The 19,891-nt window shown below is 51.4% G+C and overlaps 7 protein-coding genes across 7 annotated transcripts; 3 read left to right on the top strand and 4 right to left on the bottom strand.

Moving 5' to 3' along the window:
* Positions 1-161: 161 nt before the first annotated feature.
* On the top strand, positions 162-4,023 carry N7443_007476 (condensin subunit YCS4; the record flags this gene model as incomplete). Its single annotated transcript, XM_056887532.1, has 5 exons — positions 162-981; positions 1,040-1,163; positions 1,217-1,358; positions 1,417-3,792; positions 3,850-4,023. The coding sequence occupies 5 exons, from the start codon at positions 162-164 to the stop codon at positions 4,021-4,023; spliced, it is 3,636 nt and encodes a 1,211-aa protein (XP_056739223.1).
* Positions 4,024-4,459: 436 nt separating this feature from the next.
* N7443_007475 (putative oxysterol binding protein (Orp8)) lies at positions 4,460-6,037 on the bottom strand (the record flags this gene model as incomplete). Its single annotated transcript, XM_056887531.1, has 6 exons — positions 4,460-5,404; positions 5,471-5,530; positions 5,586-5,655; positions 5,710-5,749; positions 5,804-5,880; positions 5,961-6,037. The coding sequence occupies 6 exons, from the start codon at positions 6,035-6,037 to the stop codon at positions 4,460-4,462; spliced, it is 1,269 nt and encodes a 422-aa protein (XP_056739222.1).
* A 467-nt stretch (positions 6,038-6,504) lies between these two features.
* On the bottom strand, positions 6,505-7,967 carry N7443_007474 (ubiquitin C-terminal hydrolase 37; the record flags this gene model as incomplete). The annotated part of the gene is made up of 6 exons (XM_056887530.1): positions 6,505-7,019; positions 7,064-7,239; positions 7,303-7,484; positions 7,535-7,634; positions 7,693-7,787; positions 7,836-7,967. The coding sequence occupies 6 exons, from the start codon at positions 7,965-7,967 to the stop codon at positions 6,505-6,507; spliced, it is 1,200 nt and encodes a 399-aa protein (XP_056739221.1).
* A 369-nt stretch (positions 7,968-8,336) lies between these two features.
* Positions 8,337-12,301, top strand: N7443_007473 (uncharacterized protein; the record flags this gene model as incomplete). The annotated part of the gene is made up of 4 exons (XM_056887529.1): positions 8,337-8,819; positions 8,869-9,017; positions 9,070-12,054; positions 12,112-12,301. 4 exons carry the CDS (start codon positions 8,337-8,339, stop codon positions 12,299-12,301), a joined length of 3,807 nt encoding a protein of 1,268 aa, XP_056739220.1.
* A 166-nt stretch (positions 12,302-12,467) lies between these two features.
* N7443_007472 (rRNA-processing protein UTP22) lies at positions 12,468-15,806 on the bottom strand (the record flags this gene model as incomplete). Its single annotated transcript, XM_056887528.1, has 1 exon — positions 12,468-15,806. One exon carries the CDS (start codon positions 15,804-15,806, stop codon positions 12,468-12,470), a length of 3,339 nt encoding a protein of 1,112 aa, XP_056739219.1.
* Positions 15,807-16,054: 248 nt separating this feature from the next.
* On the top strand, positions 16,055-18,166 carry N7443_007471 (cystathionine gamma-synthase; the record flags this gene model as incomplete). The annotated part of the gene is made up of 5 exons (XM_056887527.1): positions 16,055-16,099; positions 16,223-17,636; positions 17,691-17,874; positions 17,931-17,973; positions 18,047-18,166. The coding sequence occupies 5 exons, from the start codon at positions 16,055-16,057 to the stop codon at positions 18,164-18,166; spliced, it is 1,806 nt and encodes a 601-aa protein (XP_056739218.1).
* A 397-nt stretch (positions 18,167-18,563) lies between these two features.
* On the bottom strand, positions 18,564-19,688 carry N7443_007470 (uncharacterized protein; the record flags this gene model as incomplete). The annotated part of the gene is made up of 1 exon (XM_056887526.1): positions 18,564-19,688. One exon carries the CDS (start codon positions 19,686-19,688, stop codon positions 18,564-18,566), a length of 1,125 nt encoding a protein of 374 aa, XP_056739217.1.
* Positions 19,689-19,891: the final 203 nt, after the last annotated feature.

Genomic DNA, 19,891 nt, shown 5'->3' with positions numbered 1-19,891 from the left:
ACAATACAGATCCGCGAGGAGTGCGGGCGGAGAGTGGTGGGCGCCGTAATTTACGCGCGGTTACCTAAGAAATTTCCCCAAAAAGGCAAAAGCTAAACACCGCCTTATCAACACAATCCGCCGCCGCTTTCTCCCCTCTTCATCCCCCCCCCATCGCCGCCATGGAGGACAGAATACAGTTCGATATCAACGACTCGCTCAAGTTTTACTTGAGCGATCCGGTCTCTATTCCGACCCCCGATGCTGACCCGGAGCTTCTTGATTGCGAAACCGACCCGGAATCGCTGTCGCCAGCGCTCATTGACAATGTTTTGAACCCGATTGTGGATGCCGTGGCAGAGAACCCAGAAGGATTGACGAAATCTTCGGTTTTTGACTCCCTACAGCTACTGTTAAAGTGCGCCCCGGTCCCCTCTCAGATCCCCAACGGAGGCTTTCGTCCGCCTGGTGTCGACTCTAACCTTTGGAACCCTTGCAGATTTCCGAGTTTTCTCTCCTCAAAATCACTCAGCAAACTGCTTGACCTGATCGTGTCTGGATTGTCCGTGGAGGCAGACCTAATTCACGGCGACCTCGAATCCGACGAACAAGATGCCATTCAGCACCACAAACAACTCCTGGAGATGTACGGGTTTCTTCTTCAGTGGGCTCTGTCCGCAGTGGAGGTGAAGGCGGCAGAGAAACCCGCGGAGTCAGCTCCTGCGCGACGAGGAGGACCCAAATCCAAAAAATCGGCGAAGGATGGCCAGTGGGATTGGATACCCCAGATCCAGATCTCCATGGAGACCATGTGCAAGGTGATGAAATTGAAACTCGGGCGCATCTTTTTGACTACCTCGGATCGCGACACATTTATTACTCTGTTCACACGCACAATCTACCTGATCCTTGAGAGCGAACAGCGAGTGAAGAGTATGGCCATCCGCATGCACGCCTTCAAGGTCCTGTGTATTGCGGTCAAGCATCATGGCCATGCATTCGGTATGTGTCGCGCATCATTGCCAAAGGCCCCTATGCCTGGAACTGACCCATTCAATAGGTGCACAAACCTCTATTGTACAAAGTTTGACATATTTCGAGCATCTGTCTGAACCTATGGCCGAATTCCTCCACATTCTAGCAGAACAATACGACTACCCCCAGCTTTCGGATGAGATTCTCAAGTACCATACCCCCACCTGAGAAGCTAAGTTTTCTTACCACTAACGCGGACTAGGGAACTCGGAAACAAGGAGTTCAACTCGAATGATACGCGCGGGCCGAAATCTGTCTCGGCTTTCATCATAAAGTTGTCCGAGCTTGCGCCGAGATTGATCATCAAACAGATGACCCTTTTGGCTAAACAGCTTGATAGCGAGGTAACATTCGTCCCGCCAATATTAATTGGCTAGAATTTGAAACTGATGGTTTTCCAAGGCTTACACACTTCGATGCGCCGTGATCGAGGTTTGCGGAAACCTCATTTCCGACTTGAGCAGACAGGAAGAACGCAGTGAGAACTACAAGACTCAAATTAACGCCTTCTTCGACGTATTGGAAGAGCGCTTCCTCGATATCAACCCTTATTGCCGTTGCCGTGCCATTCAAGTTCTTATGCGGATCTGCGACTTAGAACAGAAGTTCCCCAAGAGACGACAAGCGGCCGCTGAATTGGCAGCCCGTAGCTTAGAAGATAAGAGCAGCAACGTGCGACGCAATGCCATCAAATTGCTGTCCAAACTGGTTGCCACGCACCCGTTCAGCGTCATGCACGGTGGCCAGCTCTCGTACAATGAGTGGACCGCGAGATTGGATGGCGTTGACAGTGAACTGAACGCTTTGCGGCCTCCTGAGACACCAGGGTTTGACGGAGATATGACACAGGTTGACAGCGAATTATTGGATGAAGCTACTCAATTGCCAGACGAGTCTCCCTCCAAAGCCCCCCGGATGACCGAAGATGAGAAGGCTGTTGCCATACAGAAAGCGGCCGAGCAGGCTGCGACATCCGAGCTATTGACTCGACTGCAGCTGACCAGAAAGTACTATAATGAGGCTCTGCGTTTCATCGAAGTTCTTCACTCAGGATCCACCATTGTCTCGCAGTTGCTCTCCTCTCGAAACAAGAGCGAGGTCATCGAAGCTATGGATTTCTTTGTGGTGCTCGACGCCTACAAGGTTGAAACCGCTCGAAGTGGTATTCGTCGCATGCTTCGTCTGATTTGGACTAAGGGCAACAGCGACGAGGGCAAGGGTGTCCAGAGCCATTTGATCGATTGCTATAAGGGACTTTTCTTTGATGCGCCTAGCTCGTTTAGCTCCAATGATGCCGCAATCTATATTGCACGCAACATGATCAGCTTGACCTTTGGATCGACCCCTGCTGAGCTCACTTGCCTTGAACAATTACTGAGTACCATGATGAAATCCGGGCATGTATCGGAGGCTGTCATTGCCAAGCTGTGGCAAGTCTATGGTGTCCAGAAGAAAGAAATCTCGAAGACGCAGCGCCGCGGTGCAATCATCGTTCTCGGTATGCTTGCTTTAGCGGACCCCGAAGTGGTTGTCAAGGAGATAGAGGCGATGTTGCGCATTGGTCTTGGTGGTCTTGGTCGGTCAGATCTTGTTCTCGCAAAGTACACATGCATTGCCTTGCGGCGCATGGTCCCTGGCCGACAGGCTAAATCCAAGGACATCGGTATTCCTAAACTCGCCAATGACCATTCGGTTTTGACTAAACTTGCTGCTATGATTGAGATTGTGTCTGAGAGCAAGGAGTGGTACGGTGTGGCAGAGCAAGCCATCAGTGCCATCTATACCCTGTCCAAGCACCCCGATGTTCTCTGCTCTGATATCCTCCGACGCAAAACTCGTTTTGTCTTCCAGCCGCAACGTCCGTCTTCCTCGCACGCCTCTATAGATGGTGAAGACCAGCGACCTGGAACCGCGTCAACAGATGGACAAGGATCAAAACCCAAGCCCTCATCGGCGGCTCTTTCCCAACTACTCTATGTTGTTGGTCACATTTCCATCAAACAGATCGTGCATCTTGAACTGTGTGAACTTGATTTCAAGCGCCGAAAGGCGGAACAAGAGAAGAACAAAACGGCCGAGGCTACTGCTCAAAAGGATGGGGAGAATGCCGAGGACGACGAGTTGGATCTCATCGGTGGCACCACTGAGGATGACTTCCAAGATGCCATGGCTCATATCCGGGAACGTGAACTTCTTTATGGGGAGAACTCGCTCCTCGCTAAATTTGGTCCGTTGGTGACTGAGATCTTGGCCAATAATAATGTCTATCCGGATCGTGACCTGCAGGCAGCGGCCACGCTGTGCATGGCCAAGCTTATGTGTGTGTCTGCCGAATACTGTGAGAAGAACCTGCCGCTTCTGATCACCATCATGGAGCGGTCCGAGGATCCCATCGTGCGAAGTAATGCCGTCATCGCCCTTGGTGATATGGCCGTTTGCTTCAACCATCTCATCGACGAAAACACCGACTTCCTGTACCGTCGCCTCAATGATGATGAGGCATCTGTCAAGCGTACCTGCCTCATGACTTTGACCTTCCTTATTCTGGCCGGTCAGGTCAAGGTCAAAGGTCAGCTTGGTGAAATGGCCAAATGCCTGGAAGACGACGATAAAAAGATTGCCGACCTGGCACGCATGTTCTTCACCGAGCTGGCCACCAAGGACAATGCTGTGTACAACCACTTTGTCGACATGTTCAGTTTGCTGAGTGCGGAGCGAAATCTTCAGGAAGCTTCGTTACGGCGTATCGTGAAGTTCTTGATTGGATTTGTGGAGAAGGTAAGTCGAATCTTCATTCCTCGCCTACGTAACTTTGTATTGACGAGATATCTACAGGAGAAACATGCTCGTCAACTGGCTGACAAGCTCGCTGCGAGACTCCCTCGCTGCGAGACCGAGCGCCAATGGAACGATGTCGCCTACGCGCTGTCCTTGCTGCCTCATAAGAATGAGGATATCACCAAGACGGTCACCGCTGGGTTCACCAAGGTTGTTAGCGCCACTGCCTAGCCTTTTAAATTGATTGATGTCTTACGCATTCGATGACTTCCTTTTTTTCCCTTGTGCGTTTGGCGCTGGACTCGGTGTGGTCGGTGTTGGAGTCCGCTTGTGAGGGCTCGTTTTATCTTGCATATTACAATAGTTAATGAATCCTTTCGACCTGCTCTCTCTTCCTGGAGATGGTCTACAACTGTATGTGTAGAAAGTAGAGAAACATCCTGTCCGGTCGAGGAGGGGCCAATGATTATAGAGACCCCTGGCAACAAAAAACATTGATCGCTTATCCACAAACGATTGGGGAGAACTTAAAACAAAAAAACCCCCATGAAGTCTAAGTATGTGAAAACAACAGAAACAAACTATCAACAAAGACACCCGGAACAGCAGAGACGCCGTGTGGTCGCATGCCAGATACGCCATGGGTTTAAAGCAATCAAGCATAGATCTATGCACCCTGCACTTCACTTTCCTTTAAGGTGTAATCGCCTGCTCGAATTCCCTGCAGCGCCCTCTGTCCCTCCTCAGTCAACTCAGGTTTGCCCAGGGGCGTCACGGCCCCAGTAAAGAAACGTGGCTTCCACTCCACCTCTTTTTCTTTGCGCTCAGCCGCCCGCTGTCGCTGCCTCTCCTCAATATCCTGCTTCACTTTCGTTGCCTGGGTGAATTGCTTGCTCACAATAGAATTCGTGACTTCTGACCAAAACCTGAGGGACTCGTTGGGGAGTTGCTGCTCATCCGGGGGCAAGATCTTGGTCACGGGGAAGAGAGGCGTAATGTCAATAAGAAGACGGGCATCCTTGGACCCCGCAGGAGTGTAGTAGATCTTACCGTGCCAGGATCCACTGATACGAGCAAGAAGATCACTTTCCGCCACGTCTTTCAGGCGGGTGATATGATCATTGTCGGGATCGTAGCGGAAGATCACGCCCTCCAGCTTATTCTGGGTCCGGCCAATCCATCCCTCCTCAACGTACTGCAAAATTGCCTTCATCCGGGTCTTTGGACAAGTGACGTAGCAAGTATCCGCCACTGAGATTGATAGCGCACCGCGTAATAAGCCACCGAGGTGTGCATCCGGATGAGTCAACTGATACTCCTCGTCTCTTTTCTCGATAGTGACGAAGATGCCCAGATTGTGTTGGCCAGGGCTTACCCGAATACTCGTACCGGTAAACTTGGCACTGATCTGGTCGAAGCCTCGGGCTGAAACACCCCGTTCGGGGCAGTCAATGTAGAAAGCCGAGACCGGCGGGTGGTGAGAGGTCTGCTCAGTCAAATAACACACCTTGACCTGCTGGTTTCCATCGTCGACAGTAGAGCTATTGCCGTTTGCGTTGACACCGGGCAGATTCACTTCCTCGGGGACGTTGTCCTGCACTTCCCAGCTGCACTATACAGTCCCAAGGCATCAGTACGCGGCCACTTCTACCGGGGGGTTTTGGTCTGCTCGACTTACTCGGAAGAATTCACCCAGGGTTGAGTTATATGGCTTGCATGGCTTCCCCTTGATGTATTTCTGTCGGATAATCAGCACTCCTTCCCTCTTGTAGTAAACCATGGTCATAATATACCAGGTCCTTGGTGAACCAAAATCTCAACACTTCCAGCATGCGACCGAGTTCATCGTCCGATTTTCCGATGCTGTAGAAATGGGGTCAGCACATAAGTTGACACAGAATGGTCACGTTGGCTGACCTTGCAAAGGTCTCCGGTCGATCCAAATAGTTCCAGTATTCTGTTGCCCGTCAGCTCCGTCCTCGCACGAGTTGTCACCTCAGGGCAGACGTACCCAGGTTCGGTCGAGGCTCCAGTAGTTGAGCCGGTAGGGAGAAACGAACCGAGGCGATATCTGTCACACCCACGAACCTAGTTCATAGTTGCATCAGTATCTCTCCAGTGATTTATGAGCGGCAGACTTGTGGTCAAGCCACGCGAGGAATGCATACTTGCGTAGGATGGACAGAAACGTCTTCAGCTTGGACGAGTCATCAGGGGTCTTCTCGGCGACTGCGACGGACGACATGGTGTCGAGTGGCGGAAAAGTGGATTCAGGAAAGCTCCGTGCTCCAGGCAGAAAGGGCGAGGGTTGGGGGGAGAGAATGCTCTTAGGGGCGACTGCCCTTTTGAAAAGCTAGTGAACGCGCCGGAACAGAAGAGCAAAATCCACCAGGTAAGAGCTAAAGAGAAGTTGGGAATGAGAAAGAGAGTTGGAGAGAGTCTCGAGCAGGCGGTGACGTCCTTTTTCGCGGTACCCCACCGGGCAAATTAAAGTACATTTCAACTTGTTTCCACTCTGGATTAGGTATTCACTACCCCTGGACTCTTCATTCTCCTGGTAGCCGGGCTATGTACCGAGTACTTTGCTGCATGGCTTCTGACTACTTGACGGGTTCCGATCAGTTTATGTACCACGTACATTCCGTTTCATTTCAACATTAAAGGTATAGTTACGAGCTGTGGGCCAATCGCTGTGCCACGAGGGGGGTCCCGTTATTGCAATAGCTCCGCCAGCAGCTGCTTGCGTGCTAGAAAGCGCAACCACGTCCGTATCGCTGGTCCATAGTCATAACGTCGTCCCGTCGCATGATCCTCGTCTTGTCGTTGTGCTTGCTGCTCTTCTTGGACTCGTCCCCGCAGCCCAGCCTGGGCTTGGCTTAGCTCCTGCTGATACTGCCGTAGTTGTTCCGAATCTTGGCATGTTTGTATGCTCTCAGAGGTGATGGCCGCTTCAATATCTACACGAGTGAGCCCGAGAGACGCTTCTGGGCCAATGACTATGTCGTTGAGCACCTCGAGGTTCGCTTCTCCATTTCCCAGGGCTAGGAGCCGCTCGTGGATGATTTCTAAGCTCCTCACGTTGACTGCCAACTCCTGAACAAGATCCGACAGAGGATCTCGAACCACACCAAGAATAGAGAATTCAATACTATCTTCGGTGTACGCGGCCATTCGGTCGATGATGTTGGGCATCGCCAATTTCAGCCAGTCATCTTCAGAGCATCCACCTAACGGAGTCAGAAAAGCCAATACAGGCCACATAGAAACTCACCGAGTGCTTGAGGTTGACGCTCCAGACCGTCGAACTTCCACACTTGGCCCATCGCCGGCATGAACGCAATAAAGTGAAAGCCCGATTCAAAGTCATTGGGATCTTGGCTTCTGGAGCGCTTCTTCGAAGTTGCTTCAGAGTGAAGCTGTAGATCTGAATTTAAAATATCCATTTTTCTATCGCAGATAGCAATCGAAGTTAGCACAGCCCCGCAAGGGCGGCGAAAAGGCAGGCAATACCGAGCAAAGGAGTTATGTACACGCTTGACAAATTCGAAGTTGTTGATGGCATCGCCACGCAGTGCCGGGGTGAAGGGCATGGTAAAGTCTCGAAAGTGCCGTAGGTTCTCCCCGAGGTCGATGCCAGGAATGTTGTTGACGATGTTCAACAGCGCCACACTGGCACAAGAATTACCAGCTGTCTGGAAAATGGTTACCGAAGAGCTTGAGCAAAAGCATTCGTCCAACTAACCTGATTTGCAAACCAGATGCCGTCCGGGCAACTAGCCTCCTGCTTCTCGGCATCGTCCTCCCGCCAGCGGAATAGGAATATCAAGCCGTAAACAGGTTTCCTGCTCAAAGAGTGGTGAGCCTGTTTTCCAGTAAAGAATTAAGTAAAGACGTTCATACTCCAGGTAGCTCACGCCCTCTTCATCCAGAGACATCACCTCTTGGACCTGGACGCCCTTCACGCCGAACTCGCGTAGCATCACATTGAATAATGCCTAAAGGAAGCCATTAGAGCAGCTCATAAAGATGGGTTATGATATTACCGGCTCCGATTCGATCTCACAGAAGCCATTCCAGCTGTTCCTCTCCAGCTGAGTGGCCGGCTTGCAGATATCTTCGCTCGCAACCTCTCCCAAAGGATCGGTGAGACGCCGACGCTTGGGGCGAGGGACCATGATGAGCGAAAAGATCCTAGCCGACAAGGTCGTAAGGAGACTTCAGTATGTGCGGCGATGAAGGTCAAAGCAGATATTCAAGCAAGTGAAGCAAGTGAAGCAAGTCAGTGGAAGCAAAGTGTAGAATGTATAGTGGCATGTCGATGGGTGGACCGAGCTTCCTCCGACGCGCTTCCCGCGTCTCGGCAGCTTCAACTTTTTGTTTCTGTTTCCACTCTTTCACAGCTCTAGCTTCGACCCCCGTACCTCATACTGTTCACCTCAAACGGTCCCTACACGTCTGAAAGTGACTGGCGATCATTGCGCCCGTCACTTCTTGTGGGATATCTCTCGCAGCTTGTAAGGTGACCCTGGCGACCACAGCATGCCATGAACGGAACTCCCCGCCTTACGTCTGCCTTCCCTCAGACGCCCCAGACAATTCCGAGGAGGAGGAAGCTCTTTGAGACTCCCTCTCGCTCTCAGCCTCGTGATAAACGTGATGGGCACGATCGTGTGTCACCCTCCAAGTCGTCCTACAAAGTGCCGAAGCCGCAACCGCAGCCTCTGCCTCAGCCTCAGAATACAAATACACCGCTCGTCCCTACAAATTTGATCGATGCGCCTTCACAGCGACTATATGTGTCCGCCTTCTGGCTCGTACTGAACGCATGGAGAGTTTACGAATCCTGGTCTGCGTCGGACGAGCTGGACTCGACCTGGCTTTTTCTGAAATGGATGTCGATTGATGGAATTTTCCTGTTCGGCCTACAGGCTCTGCGCATACCATGGTTGGAGTGGGCTTTCCCAACTACTTTGGCAGTATTCCTTGTGCATATGGTGGGCAACATTTTCTTGATGTTCCGCATTCCGGTAAGCCGCCCTGCGTTTGCGTGTTTCAATGCCTTGCTGACCGGACCAGCTACCCTTAGGCGTGTGGCTCTCAGGTCTCGTGAAGGTGGCTTATGATCGCGAACTGTCAATCTCCGAGCGAAAGGTCAAACCGGGTGATATTATCCATAATGCGTCATTGATCCTGGGCAAGCAGATCGTTCACATTTTACCCGAAGGGTGAGTTGGACTATTTCATGAATGTGAATGGGCTTTTTGCTGACTTTGTTAGATCTGCTGTTCTCAACCCGAAACGAGAGGCACTCTGCCTTGACTCTCAAAAAAACTTTGTGCATCTCCCAATCCGAGTCAACCAGACTGACCCGATTCTCATCGAAGTGCTACGACTTGATCTGAACACCGGCGAAAACGAAACCTTGACTATTCCTGCAAAACAGTTGAAGCAACTCAAGAAGCAGGCAGATAAGAGACATGCAAATATGGACCCTGTGCTCCACCGGGACCTCCTTTTTCCGGTGCGCAAGACTGGTATCTACCGTCTCCAGCGAGTTGTAGATGAATCTCAGCTCGACGTCCACACACGCACGTCTGACGCGCTGGTGGTTACATGTCCCCGCGCGTTGATCAAAAATTCTCACACGAACAAATGCAAGGGAGAGCTGTCAAACCTGGTGCTCGAGGTCGAAGGCACACCCCCTCTGAAGATTAAGTACAGCCGGCAGGTGAATCATCATGATCGAGGATTCTCCTTCCAGAATATTCAGCCGGATAATCTACGCTCGCCACTTTTCAATCAAAGACCAGGAGGCGCTCTATTCAGCATCAACCAGCCCGATATTTCTTGGGCTCAGAGTCAAAAGATCGAAGTCCCGTTGAACGAGTCGCTGAATGTCGGTGGCGAGTGGCTTTACGCCGTTGAGGAGGTTCACGATGCGTGCGGCAACGTGGCGAATTACTCTTCTCTCTTCGAAGACTCGGAGCGTCCATCTACCAAATCGGTCTCCCAATGGCACCAGTTCTCCGTTCATGAGCGGCCTCGCGTGTCATTGTCAGGCTGCAATGACCAACGTCCGCTGGAGGTCGCCCGTGGAGACAATGTCAACCTGCCAATTGATTTCCAGGCCGTTGGAAACGGCTACATTAATGATGGGCCTTTTTCCATCACATATTCTTTCAGCAGCGCCAATCCTGAACAGAAGGATGATGATACCAAGGCATCCAAGACGCTTCACTTGAAAACCTTGGATCAGAAATCTCCTATCAAGGAACCGGGCTGGTATTCTTTATCATCAGTGTCAAGCCAATTCTGCCCCGGTGAAGTCCTCGAGCCCTCTGCCTGTTACCTTCACAATCCACCGGAACCCGAACTTTCTGTCAAATCCGAAAAGATCTTCGACAGATGTGCAAACAATGCCGTTGGCTTGCTCGTGGACCTAGATCTGACAGGATCGCCGCCGTTCCGCCTTCGGTACAGTATCGAAAGCTCCAAGGGTGCTGTCACGAAAACACAGAAGATTGACGGACTACGGTCTCAAATGGATTTCACTCCTTCCGAGGCTGGCTTCTACCGTTACCGATTCCTGGACATCGAAGATGCTGTTTACTCTCCGCGATCTCTGAAGGACAATGTGCCTATCCTGGAACAAGACGTCAAACCGCCAGCCTCGGCTCACTTCCTTGGTCCCAGACAGGCTCGTAAAGCTTGCTTTGGGGAGTCTGTTTCTGTCGATGTTGCTTTCCTGGGCGAAGCTCCATGGACGCTGCAATACGAACTTGTTCACAACGGCAAGAGACAAAAGCAAGTCTTGGAATCCGATAGCGAAGTGGCGACCATTACTAGCGACAAATTGGTCAATGGTGGTGAATATATCCTTGCTCTGACGAGCGTTAAGGACAAGTCGAACTGTAAGCGTTCCCTTAAGGATAACCTCAGAATTGACGCTCGATCAAAACCACCTCATGTCTCGTTCGGTCACATTGATAAGCAAAGAAGTGTCTCCGCTTTGCAAGGTTCTAAGATCGAAATTCCGTTGAGGCTGAGCGGCGAGCGGCCATGGACTGTGAAGTACAAGAATGTGGATATCGACCCTTCGCCCATCGAGAAGACCTTTTGGGATGGTAATAGTGTTTTGGATGTGGACCGCGAAGGTCTCTACGAGCTTGTTGAGGTTTTCGATAGTTCGTGCCCAGGAACCGTGGACCAATCTGCCAAGGAATTTGAAGTGTCATGGATCCCCCGCCCACACGTCGCCGCCGTGGATGGCTCTCCCGTTGGACCGGCAGGTCAGCACGCGAAGGCAGAGGTTTGTCAAGGCGACGGCGATAGCCTTGAACTTCGTCTGTCAGGCAACCCCCCATTCAATCTTCAATACGAGCAGCGGCGGAAGACTGACAGAGGAGTTTCTTCCTCCCGTTCGCGCAACGTAAAGACTGCTCTCAATGTTGCTTCGATGGAGATGGATACTTCTGAGCCTGGTCAGTACACTTACAAATTCACCGAGGTGGGCGATAACCTGTACGATCATGAACCGAAGAGCAATGGTCTCGTTGTGACGCAGAAGGTGAACTCTCTTCCTCGCGCCCGATTCGACTCTCCCGGTCATATCTACGGTTTCTGCAAGGAAGACGTAAGCGGCGAGGAAACCATTCCGGTCACACTGGAGGGGCAGCCGCCCTTCTCGTTGGAGATCAGCATCAAACACCACTCGAACGCCAAACCAGAGCTTGTCACCATCCCGAAGATTAACTCGAACCGCCACAATCTGCCCATCCCTCGGCGCCATCTCGATCTAGGCCAACATGTGGTTAGTATCCACAAGGTCCGTGACTCGCGTGGCTGCCAACGGACGACCGAGTATGACGCCACCACCTCTGTGCGGGTGGTTGTTTCCGACGTGCCTACAATTATTCCTCTCGAGTCCAAGGTTGACTACTGCGTGGGTGAACGACTTTCGTTCTCTCTTTCTGGGCACGCTCCGTTCGAGGTCTTCTATACCTTTAACGGAGCCCAGAGAAAGGCCACTTCTCAGAACACCAACTTCCGCCGCATTGCCGAGCGCCCTGGTGAGTTCAGTATCACTGCGGTTGGGGATGGTGCTAGTGGCAAGTGCAAGGCCCACAAAGACATCACCAAGGCCATCCACGAGATGCCCAGTGTGCGAATCAGTAAGGGTCAAGTTTCGGTGGTGGACATTCACGAAGGTGGAGAGGCTGAGCTTCACTTTGAGTTCTGGGGAACGCCTCCGTTTGAATTCACGTAAGTTCCAACCTCCACCCGGCCCTGATCATATGAACCTATGCTAATATCCCACAGATACATTCGAAGCTCCAATGCTCGCAAGGGAAAGAAGTCCGAGGTTCTTGACATCAAGCACGATATCTCCTACGAGCACAAAAAAACCATCAAGACCTCTGACGAAGGTACCTATGAGGTCGTGGCGATCAAGGACAAGTTCTGCTCGTTTTCCTCGCAGGTCCCTGGTAAGTCGGAACGAGGTTCATGAATGTTAGAATGTGATTTTCATGCAATTTGACGCTGGTTCTGGTGCTGGTTCGTGTTGGTTTGGAAGTTTGCATTGCAGCGGCGCTAGCAGGTAATGTACATTCGCCAATAGGGTTTAAATTTTGAGATATAATTCACGTCTTTTCTTTTGTCCTTTCCTTTCTACCTTACTTAGTTTCAATTGTATCTAGGAGTCCCTCCCCCAGCCGAGAAATCTCGTTTAGAATCGCTGGATGATTAATCTTCACCTGATTCTGCTTCTCCTGGGAGGCCTCCGGTGCTGGCGCTGTCGAGTATGGCGTCTTCAAGTTCCAAGCCCGTGGCTTTACCATTTGTGGGTTCCACAGACCCGCAACTACGCCGCAGCGCTCGTCGCCGTGGAAGAGAAGAACACTTTGGCTATAGCAGGCCTGAACGTCATGCACAAATGACTTCACCATCACCATCTTGCTGCCACGGGAAGTGCCCATCTCTGCAAGGTTTTTGTATTTTGACACGGCGGGACGATCACCCAAGGCCTTGGAGCTAAGGTGAATGACAAAGTCGTAGGGTGCAAGCGATGTCTGGAAGAGATCAGGCACGTCAAGATCTTGGTTTTGTGTCCGTAGCAAGTTCACAGCTGCTTTCGCCAGCATGGTCATTCTCCCAGCCACGACCTTCGAGGGCATTTCGTATTGCGTCCAGGTGATGCCATCAGTATCGAGATCAGAGGCGACGAACAGAGCAACGTTGTTCATCGCAGGATCGATATTGCGCCAAGCGGTGAACCGAGTGCGAATAGTTTCGGTGATCTCCGGGCTCAAATCGCCACCCAGGTCGACAATGAAAGGCTCTTGTTGCCAGTCCCATCGGGAAAGGAAATGCAGAGTCCGGAGGAAGCCTGTCATGATACTCGAAGGGCAGTCCCATGGATAGGATTGCGTGAAAGTTCGGATTGTCAAAAGCTCAACCAGCTCCTCGGAGACCTGAGCAGAGAAAAGATGGGAGGTGAACCAATACTTCACAAGACGGATGGTGGGCGACATCAGCGGGAAGCGTGTGCAGAGGCTCCGGAGTGCTTGGGTCAGACGCGACGTTTGCACAAAGAGCTTCTTGTACGAGAAGAGAGCGAAGGCTAATTCTTCTCGCTCTCGAGGGTTGATGGACTTGTTCTTGAGCTGACGCTCAAGCAGTGTCTGCTCCCGTTCATGGTGGATTCTCAGTCGGAAAAGGAAGCCTGAGGTGTGGGGAATATCCAAGTATGCATTGTTGAGCACCTTGCTGGACTCGTTTTCCAGGCCAACGCGACAGCCTGATGCCGCGCCCGAGGACTCCAGCGAGTCTCCGATCTTGATGAGGAACGCCGCTTTTGTCATTTGAATGGCAGCAAAATCGTCAGGCCACTTCGGGGAACTTTCAAATTGAAGAACAACGTCTGCCGGTTCGTTGGCTCCACCAGGGCCTTGCACGCGAAGGGCAGTGTATCGGAGCAACGGGCTCGCCGGAGCCAAGTGCCGAATCTCCAAGGGAACTTCTTCCATGTCTCGAACCGATCGCTCAAGCTCTTTGAAAGCTTCGTTGATTGACTGGAAAGGTGAGTTGGAGTATGCCACCACACCGTCGCCTTCGTCATAAAGGAGATCATCATACTCGTCACCTGTGAGCAGAAAATCTTCCTCGTCGACCTGGAAATGCTGATTTAGAACGTAAGCTAAGATTTGGTGCAAGATTGATTCCTCCGAAGGTTGATCGGACCACACAAGGCTTTCCAAAATGCTCCCATCCTTGAATCGCCGAAGTTCTGCCTTCTCTCCCCAAAAGGCTCTAAAAGAAGCTGCCTCCTCCTTCTCTTCCGCGGGGGGGCCATGGTCGACCACACGGCCCACGTTATCCGCATCAAGCAGGAGTCCCACGGAGAGACAGTGGCTCGCTTTCTTAGTCAGACCTTTTGATCGGGTAGACCAAGCTCCAACGCTTTCACTCGCAAAGGAGATGAGTTTGACCCGGTCTCCGAGGGCCTTCGAAAGTACGCTATACAATGAGTTCTGTTCGCGAAGAGCTTGAAGAGTATCGCCACTGAAGGACTTGGGGAAGGAAATGAGGCGATCGAATCTCAACGCCGACTCGTCGACCTTCACAATGAAAACCCTATCGAAGTTGTCTTCCCGCGATTCGTTTAGCATCTTGAGGGTAATGGTTGCTTCATGACGGAGCGCCGCATAGGACCATGGAGTCATCTTGTAAAGAAGGTTCAATCCTCGGCGGCCATCGTACAAAACAGGTCCTCCGTCAGGAACAGGGACATCACTGGCGAAAAGAAGCAATGGAGTCGTCAAGTCCCTGCCAGCAAGAAACTGTATAGTAGCCTTGAAAATTTGATAACTACTGTAAGATCTCATGAGAATCGGCTGTCCAGTAGGACCGCCGCCTTCAAATAGAAGGGAGATGAGAGCCGCCCACTCGAAGCCTCCGAAGCCTCCATTTTGGAAAGAAGTATGGAAGCCTCTTTGTTGCAGCCAAGTTCGCCCCAAAATACACGCATCACGGAAGGACTCGCATTTCTGAGAAGCCAAGTGGAGATATTTATGGTATTGAGAGACGGTGGCCTCGGATCGGAGGCTAGCGTTGTAAAATGGAGTCGGCTCGCCAATTTCGGACTGATCAGCAGAAGAGCCCTGTCGAACATTACTCTTCATCGGTAGAGTCCGAGTAATAGGGAACAGCGTCGAATCGATTGCGGTCAATATCCGAATCTGAGGCCGCGAAGGTGTTTGATCGTCCTTCGAGGTAGGCCGAGACTCCAGCAAGATCAATGGGCGAAGACTGTCTCCATCTTGAAGGCCAAATTTGACCTCCAATCCAAGCTCGTTCATAGAATCCTGGATACCGGCCGCCAAGCAAGCGACATAGTATGCTCTCTTGTGGAAGTACCGATAGTTGACATAGTCCTTTTCCTGAAAGATGGAACTGGGCATTGTGACTGCCATGTCCACTGAGCGAATATCCGAGGTTTTGGCTCCCGTCCGCAAAGCAAAGCTTCCTACCACATTGATGTTTGTTGGCTTCGCATACGACACGGTGTACTTGGTGTCCTTGGCCGGTCGAGGCTCGGGCCACGGTACCACGACGCCAGAAATACCGCGCAGCTCCTTTTCGGCCTCTGCGACAGATTTCGCTGGGTTCTCGGGGAGGGTTTCGATCGCGTTCTTCAACTTGCACAGGGTATCTTGAAGCTTCGAGATTCGCTTATCGTAGTTCGGTCTCAGCCCGGTCAGCAGCTCGTCCATCTGCAGCTTGAAGAAGCTAGATTTGTAGAAGCCGCTCGCCATGGCAATCTCAGCCGAGCGCTCATCTTTTCCTCTGCTACCCGCTTGGGGTTTTGTCGAATCATTTTTGCGCGCCGCAGCCGTTTTCTCGGAACCTGCCTTGGAGCTGGTCCGAGTCGAATCACCTGAAGATTTAGTGTGAGATGTAGAGGCATCAGGCGAAGGGCTAAGCTTCCTTCGTTTAACCGTATGCGCCGACATCTTGAGGAATCGGTGCGTCAAGAGAGAGTTGAGGACGGAGACATCACGAATTTTTTTTATGGGGCGATAATGGGTTCTTAGGTATCGTGTATGGTAACTTATACCAGGTAGTTACATAACGGGGCCTGACTCAGCGTCGCGCCGAAGTCGCAGTATGAGTCCCTGGTCGACTCATTCCCAAGTTCTGATCTTAGTCTTCCTTTCTCCTATTCCTTGTCTTCCATTACTCATTTCCATTCCCTTCCACCATGTTACAAGTACTCGGAGGCACCGTGCCCCCAAATACTGACCATGTACGTTCCAGCAAACCTGCCCCGCCAACAACCCCTCTATGATTATTCGAGGGGATTTGTCAATGGTGTCGCAACGCATAATTCTTCCATTGAAACTTTGAAAGACCACTGACATTGTCAAAGGCGGTTAGTGTTTCGCTTCCTACATGGAGAGCCAACATCGGGTACGAGGAGGGAGAAGACTGGGTTATAAGCAAGATGCAATGCGGCTACCCCCGCTTCTTCGTGCATCCTAGCATTCAAAAGCTTGTGCGGGAGATTATTTCCCGGGTTGGAGACTCGGAGAAGGAGACGGCAACGCTATTCCCATCGGTCAAGACTGCACGCACCTGTCACTCGTTCATCGTGTCCAAGATCCCCGTCGAGCAGTCGCGCCAAGTTCGCATCGTGAACTTCAATCCGCCCCAGCATACCGAAGCCGGACCAACTGCGATAACATCCACTTTGTCGTCCGTGATTTATCCCAAAGAATTTGCACCTATTGCCAAGCAGGTGTGGCAACATTCTGGCAACGGCATCTCAAGTCGGCGGGGGGAGTTTTGTCTTCGTGCCTTGCAGGATGGGTTCTTGGTAGAGGATAAGAGCTCTGCGACTTCGGAGTCAATTCAGAGACCCTGCAAAGGCCCTAGAAGATACCAAGGAAGAGGTTCTGTGAGTGGAATCTCGCGAACTCCTTCTACACCCATGCCTTCGGCCGAAACACCGTCGGCAACGAACAATGGCGTTGAGGATGGCCGAGACTATTCACAATTCATTGAGGAGCGATTCGGCCGAAATCTTAGCACCCTGCACGCAAATCAGGCCAAAAATGGCGTGCGGAGGCGGATTGCTGGTGTTCTGACCGCTGATGTCGACCTGCCCGAAGCCCTTGAAACGGCCTCATCGGAGGGCCGAGTTGCTGGAATCTCCGAGGATGATGTCTATCTGTATCCTTCCGGCATGAGTGCGATTTTCAATGTGCACCAGATTTTGATGAATGCACGGGGCCTCATGAAGAGCATCTGCTTTGGATTCCCTTATACCGACACGCTGAAAATTCTACAAAAATGGGGTCCTGGTTGTATTTTCTATGGTCACGGATCATCTGAGGATCTAGATGATCTAGAATCTCGGCTGAAGAATGGCGAACGGTTCCTCGGTCTTTTCACCGAAGCTCCTGGCAACCCTCTTCTCAGGACTCCAGATCTTGTGCGCATCCGAGCACTGGCTGACCAATATGATTTTGCCGTGGTGGTAGATGAGACCATTAGCAATTTCCTCAATATCAATGTACTCCGCTATGCCGACATTGTCGCCAGCAGCTTGACAAAAGTTTTCAGTGGAGACAGCAACGTGATGGGTGGAAGTGCAGTGCTCAATCCGCATGGGCAGTACTATCAGCATTTGAAAGAGATTTACTCTTCGGAATTCGAAGACATCTATTGGGCAGAAGATGCCGTCTTCCTAGAACGAAATAGTCGTGACTTCGTGTCACGAATTGAGAAGATCAACTCCACGTCAGAGGAAATTACGGCGATGCTGAAGGCTTCTGCATTGAGTACAATACCCTGCTTTCGTTCTCTGTTGTTTGACCAAGCTAATCGATCTGCAGTCAAGGATGTTCATTACCCAAAGTACAGCCCCACACGCCCATTGTACGATAGTCTTCGCACCCCCAACGGCGGTTATGGTGGCCTGTTTTCTGTCACCTTCCACTCGACCGATGAAGCCATCGCATTCTATGATACCCTTGAGGTTTTGAAAGGACCCAGTCTCGGTACTAATTTCACACTGAGGTATGACCGATTTAAACCCCCGTTTCGAAACAGCACTAATCAACCTTTGAATAAAGTTCTCCCTATGTCCTTTTAGCCCACTACGGTGAACTCGATTGGGTAAGTCTTCTGATCCAATCAGCATATACAAGACCTTGCTGTTTTTGTGGTTCTCGGCTAATCGAACGTTCAGGCGAGATCATTCAATGTTGATCCAGATCTCGTCCGAATTAGCGCTGGACTGGAAGACGTATCAGATTTGCGTGCCAGATTTCAACGCGCCCTGGACGCAGTGGAAAAGGCGAGGAAGTAACGACGCTCCTGGTAGTATCCATATTGCCTATGGGCGCTCATTCGGATTCCTAGAGTAGTTCTCATGTGGAACGCAAGGAGGCACCTTTGTCGGTAAATAGCCAATATGAGCACATGATCAATTTCTAGATCTCCATAGATATATACAAAAATGAATTCAAGTATCAAAATGACCATACGGTGAAGTAGCGTATAATCAAGGATGACCGGATCCGTAGATTGAGTTATGTAACGAGAGCACCAAGAGGAAGTAGAAGTAGACAAGTATCCATATCACGCTGGCCCAACTGCCAGTCGAAAAACTTGGGGCTGCAAGCTCATGGTAATGACAGTCCATTCCGTTAACACTCATAACGCCGGCTGATAGAGAACAAAATATCGTGTCGGGAACCCGACGTTTAATAAGCGCGATCCAAGGGCACATCACTCTCAATTGAAGCAGCTTGGTGGCTCACAACACAGCTCAGATCTCCGCTCCCTGTCCGTCGTAAGGCCTGGCGCATCGTCTCAACGTTGAGTTCACCAAAGCTAGAGGAAATGGGGGTTTGCGCCACTGGGAATGGGCCATCCGCACTGCGGGTGGCGTGGCAGGGAGACATCTCCAGCCCTTTGAAAGAGGTGGCAATGCTAGTGGGCGGAGACGTTCCAAGCCCGTGAGATGAAGCAGGCGAGCGAAGCGGGGATGGAGAGCGGTTAACAGAGCCTGCAAATGGAGGATGCCCGTAGGCAGATGCGGCCTGGGACGGCTCTCGTCCAAGTACAGAATCAACATTCTCTGCATGCTCGGCGTTGACCACGTCGGCAAACGAGATAAAGCTCAAGCGCCGGACATCGATATCCGGGGCGCCATAAGTAGATGAAACCTCATCGAACTCAGTGGGAACTGTTCCAGCATGATCAACAACAATTGAGGAAGCAAGCGATTGTTCGGCTGTGGAGGCACCAGCTACGCCTGCGGGCTGGTGTAAGCTGTGTGTAACAATTTCAACTGAATCTGGGTTTAATTGCTCGTCGGTGATGGCAGCCGAGGATGCCTCAAGGACCGATGGAATGTAGTTCTCCGTGCGTATGTGCGCGGGGATCGAGGGCGATGCTTGTGGTGGAACGATGTCTTCTTGAACATCTCGCTCAAAAATCTGAGAGGCAGGAGAATGTAGACGCGGGGGTAATTGGGAAGTAGCCCCAGGCGATGGAGGATACTTTTGCGACGAGTACTGGTGACGTTCCAGGACGTTTGGTGTCCGTAGAGCTTCCGAGGAGCTAATGGTTGAGATGGGCGAGACCGGACCGCTGTTTGAAGCTCCAGAGCTCGCCTCCATATGGTGATCTTTCTCGACGTCCTGCAGTTGTGCCAATGTGGAATATGCCGGCCGCGGGGCTTGTACACTTGTCGTGGCCTTTCCGACCAGCGGTTCAGACTTATCGTTTAGGTACTCGTGGTGGGGGAGATAGGATGGCAAAGAGCGAAGATGTTCTGAAGGACCATCCTCAAGAGAAGGCAAAGTATCTTGTTGCTCTGCCATGACGAAAGGGGGGTGTCGTGAAGACTACTAAAGATAACGAGATCTGAAGCGCGTGCCCAAAAGGATCCAAGATTCAGATGTCCATGACCATGGACCGCAAACGATTCAAGACGTCGGTAAAGCTCACAAGAATATAGGCAAGCAAAGTTCAATCAAAGGGAGACTGTTATGCCATGGTCTTACTTTTCCCCAAGAGATGATGA

This window comes from Penicillium atrosanguineum, assembly GCF_028827265.1.
Source record: "Penicillium atrosanguineum strain IBT 20685 chromosome Unknown utg000006l_segment0_segment0, whole genome shotgun sequence".
NCBI classification, from domain to species: Eukaryota; Fungi; Ascomycota; class Eurotiomycetes; order Eurotiales; family Aspergillaceae; genus Penicillium; species Penicillium atrosanguineum.
Note: the sequence above shows the minus strand (reverse complement) of the source record. Positions and strands in the feature narration are given on the sequence as shown.